The sequence below is a fragment of the Rutilus rutilus genome (assembly GCF_951802725.1).
Source record: "Rutilus rutilus genome assembly, chromosome: 4".
In the NCBI taxonomy this organism is placed as follows: domain Eukaryota; kingdom Metazoa; phylum Chordata; class Actinopteri; order Cypriniformes; family Leuciscidae; genus Rutilus; species Rutilus rutilus.
Window position 1 is genome coordinate 665313 of NC_140212.1, and position 5000 is coordinate 670312.

A 5000-nucleotide genomic window follows, 5' to 3' on the forward strand; every position below is an offset into this window, starting at 1 on the left:
ACTAAATAACTCAATCATAATCAACCACCCCTTTTAAAAGGATCGATTTGGCACCGGTTTCGAAAAAAACCCAAACGACCCCCGACCCTAATCTTCATCTCTCTCTGTATCTGCAGATTTCCACAAAGGGAGAACGGTGTTCAAGCACTGGCTGTCGGGGGTGTGTTACAGCAACATCACGTTCCAGCTGATCTCTGAGGCCACGGTCAACAAGAGCTCGATGATCAGCCGAAGCCCGATCCTCCTCGAGCCCCGACAGCACCGCACCGGTACCACTCCATCTTCATCATCATCATCATCAGCATCAGCATCAGCATCATCAGGGTTTCAAATTAACACCCGCCAAATGCGGACTGTGGCGGGAAACACCGGCTACGTTTACATGCACAACTGTTTCAATCGGACTGGATTCATTCCAATCTGAATGTAGAGTTTACATGAACACTGAACATGTGATCGGGTTGATGTGTGTGTTTATGTCACAAGCTTCAAATAGGAATAGATGTAGTTTCCCGCTGTTTGCACATAATAATTATTTTCCTACATTGGTTCTTTTTGTTTTAAACAGCAGAATTAATATTTATAAGTTTCTGGTCATAATTTGGAGATGATGAGCGTATGAACCGTTGTGCCGCTGCTTATATTGATCACACAGTAAAACTGTGGATGAGAGTCTGAAACCAGCACTGACTCTGAGTGACAGGAGGATTGTAGGAGGACGAGACACTCATTTACAACACTTTATTCAACAGGACGAACAGCTCGTCATACGTCATTACGCTATTTCTACGTCATTGCGCTATTTCTTCGTCATTACGCTATTTCTACGTCATTGCGCTATTTCTTCGTCATTACGCTATTTCTACGTCATTGCGCTATTTCTTCGTCATTACGCTATTTCTACGTCATTGCGCTATTTCTTCGTCATTACGCTATTTCTTCGTCATTACGCTATTTCTACGTCATTGCGCTATTTCTACGTCATTGCGCTATTTCTTCGTCATTACGCTATTTCTACGTCATTGCGCTATTTCTTCGTCATTATGCTATTTCTATAGCCTGACGTCGTCATACTCAGATTCTAGTCAGAATGTGAGTCTGATACTTCTCCATAGAGATTTGATTATGGGGCGTGTTTCAACCGAACCAGGAAAAAAAACAACTCTGCACTCAATTGGATAGACCTACAACCAATCAGAGCAACGGAGTAAATGACGCATGTTCTTCATTCATATTTTCAACCAACAAAATGTCGCGGCTCTCTGTTCCTCTTTTAAAATGAATGCACTGTCGATATCTTCTATAACAGACGCGATGGCGGAATCTACACATGATGTTTCATAAACAAAGTTCGGGAGGAGCACGTACAAATAATCAATCCAATATCAACTTGTCATCAAACAATACCATGTCTAACGTCGTTACCCTATCTATCAGCATGAGGAAGCATATTCACTCTGTCAACTTACCTAACACGCCTTGACAGTTTTTCAGCATCCCTCCACCACCCCGAATCCTCACTCTTGTCTTGTTCTCTCACAACCAGGAATACGGGGGAGTATGGCTACCGAGCCCACAGCCCTCTCCTCGGACAGCACGTCATATACGCATTTATTCTATCGACTTATTTGTGTGAAATCTTATATACGCATTTATTCTATCTGAGTTATTTGTAAATGTGAACTCGTGAAATCTCAAGCAGCAGTCGTCTTTGTTGTAAACTAATTCAAATCAAGCGCTCTTTGGTGACGTGGATGATTACGTTACCATTGCTCATCTGTCCATCATCATATAAAGCCCGCCCTGACAATTTGATTGGTCCGAACAATTTTTGTTCGGGCATAATAGCTCCTCAACGGAGCGAGTCCAGACCGAACTTCCCGACCAAAAAATGTTGTGGGCGGGGTTCGGGCTGGCACCCAGGCTACTATTTCTACGTCATTGCGCTATTTCTACGTCATTTTCTACGTCATTACGCTATTTCTACATCATTACGCTATTTCTACGTCATTGCGCTATTTCATTACGATATTTCTACGTCATTACGCTATTTCATTATGTTATTTCTACGTCATTACGCTATTTCTACATCATTACGCTATTTCTACGTCATTGCGCTATTTCTACGTCATTACGCTATTTCTACATCATTACGCTATTTCTACGTCATTGCGCTATTTCATTACGATATTTCTACGTCATTACGCTATTTCATTATGTTATTTCTACGTCATTACGCTATTTCTACATCATTACGCTATTTCTACGTCATTGCGCTATTTCTACGTCATTACGCTATTTCATTGCGCTATTTCTACATCATTACGCTATTTCTACGTCATTGTCTACGTCATTATGCTATTTCTATATCATTGCGCTATTTCTACGTCATTACGCTATTTTTACGTCATTTTCTACGTCATTATGCTATTTCCACATCATTACGCTATTTCTACGTCATTGCGCTATTTCTACGTCATTTTCTACATCATTATGCTATTTCTACGTCATTACGCTATTTCTACATCAATGCGGTATTTCTACGCCATTGCGCTATTTCTACGTCATTTTCTACATCATTACGCTATATCTGTCATTACGCTATTTCTACATCATTATGCTATTTCTGTCATTACGCTATTTCTACGTCATTGCCCTATTTCTACGCCATTGCGCTATTTCTACATCATTACACTATTTCTACGTCATTACGCTATTTCTACGTCATTGCCCTATTTCTACGCCATTGCGCTATTTCTACATCATTACACTATTTCTACGTCATTGCCCTATTTCTACGCCATTGCGCTATTTCTACATCATTACACTATTTCTGCGTCATTACGCTATTTCTACGTCATTGCCCTATTTCTACATCAATGCGGTATTTCTACATCATTACACTATTTCTACGTCATTTTCTACATCATTACGCTACGCTATTTCTACATCATTACGCTATTTCTACATCATTATGCTATTTCTGTCATTACGCTATTTCTACGTCATTGCCCTATTTCTACGCCATTGCGCTATTTCTACATCATTACACTATTTCTACGTCATTGCCCTATTTCTACGCCATTGCGCTATTTCTACATCATTACACTATTTCTGCGTCATTACGCTATTTCTACGTCATTGCCCTATTTCTACATCAATGCGGTATTTCTACGCCATTGCGCTATTTCTACGTCATTTTCTACATCATTACGCTATATCTGTCATTACGCTATTTCTACATCATTATGCTATTTCTGTCATTACGCTATTTCTACGTCATTGCCCTATTTCTACGCCATTGCGCTATTTCTACATCATTAAACTATTTCTACGTCATTGCCCTATTTCTACGCCATTGCGCTATTTCTACATCATTACACTATTTCTGCGTCATTACGCTATTTCTACGTCATTGCCCTATTTCTACATCAATGCGGTATTTCTTCATCATTACACTATTTCTACGTCAGCATGATTTTCTACATCATTATGCAGATATAGATCTGTCATTACGCTATTTCTACATCATTATGCTATTTCTGTCATTACGCTATTTCTACGTCATTGCCCTATTTCTACATCATTACGCTATTTCTACATCATTACGCTATTTCTGCGTCATTACGCTATTTCTACGTCATTGCCCTATTTCTACATCATTACGCTATTTCTACATCATTACACTATTTCTACATCATTACGCTATTTCTACATCATTACGCTATTTCTACATCATTACACTATTTCTACGTCATTGCCCTATTTCTACATCATAACGCTATTTTTACATCATCGCACATGCGCAGTCTTTTCAGTTTCGGTTTTCAAACTGATTCACATGTTCTCTCGATCGGATTAGAAAAGGAATAAACCACATTTTTCAATCGGATCGAAATTCCATTGGGATTGAGCTCAGTCGGATCGATTAAGGTGTTTTACGAGCCATCAATCCCATTACTAACAGATTATTTGGCTGCATGTAAACATAGCCTCTGTCAAATCACGAGCCAATTTGGCGTTTCTTATTATGTTTACTCACTTTGCTGGAGAAGTTTGTGCAAGTCAAATCTGCGCATATTTAGCGCAAATACTGATCATCATGATATATTAAATACAGCGTATTGCACAGAATCTGCTCATATCTGGCTTTACTCGAACACACACGTCACTACGCAACACATAACGGCGCGCTTGCTCATTTGCATTGAAGCAACTTACAAATTTAGTAGCCAAATTGGCCAGTGAGTGAAAAGGTTAATTTCAAACCCTGATCACCATCATCATCATAATCACATGACTTTTAATTAGCGCTGGAGTCACTGAACGAGGTCGTGAGCTGTGGATGAACCTCGTCTGTGCTGTGAATTATTGATGAAAACTCTCCGGATTCACAGCAAGACGCTAATTATCCAAACCCATCGAGAGACTAATGAGCGAGGGAAAATGTGTTGCTTCAAGAAAATCCTGTTTTTAGGATCATTCGTAGTTATTTTAACTCATTATTACCCACAAACGCTCATTGCTGTAATTTGAAAGAAAAACTAGACTGAGAACTGTAATGATTTTATTTTCAGTAATATTTTATATCATGGTTACAGAACTGTATGACAGTCACTGTTGAAAATAATGCGAATTATGAAAATTCGCAGATATATATATATATATATATATATATATATATATATATATATATATATATATATATATATATATATATATATATATATATATATAATTTTTTTTTTGTATTTTGTATACTACATTTGGTTTAATCTGACAATATTAAAAACTAAAATTATACATTGAATAAATAAATCTTGAAATCCCCTTTGGAAAAAAAGGGCTTAAAAATATTGTCATATTCAAAATATGTATTTGAAATATCATTTAAAAAAAATTCTTCAATAATTAAAAATACATTTATTTATTTAAATTCCTTATATATTCTATATACTACCGTTTTTAATAAAAAAAAAATCAGTGCTTAAGAATACGTT

At 37.4% G+C, this 5000-nt stretch overlaps 1 protein-coding gene across 2 annotated transcripts in view; it reads left to right on the forward strand.

The window, feature by feature from the left end:
• The window catches only part of ptpro (protein tyrosine phosphatase receptor type O), a 58634-nt gene that overhangs the window by 17227 nt on the left and 36407 nt on the right, over positions 1-5000 (forward strand). For both annotated transcript variants that reach the window (XM_084407885.1, XM_084407886.1), the window contains exon 4: positions 117-269. In XM_084407885.1, the coding sequence (XP_084264011.1) occupies positions 117-269 (153 nt within the window). The remainder of the gene's footprint in view (positions 1-116; positions 270-5000) is intronic.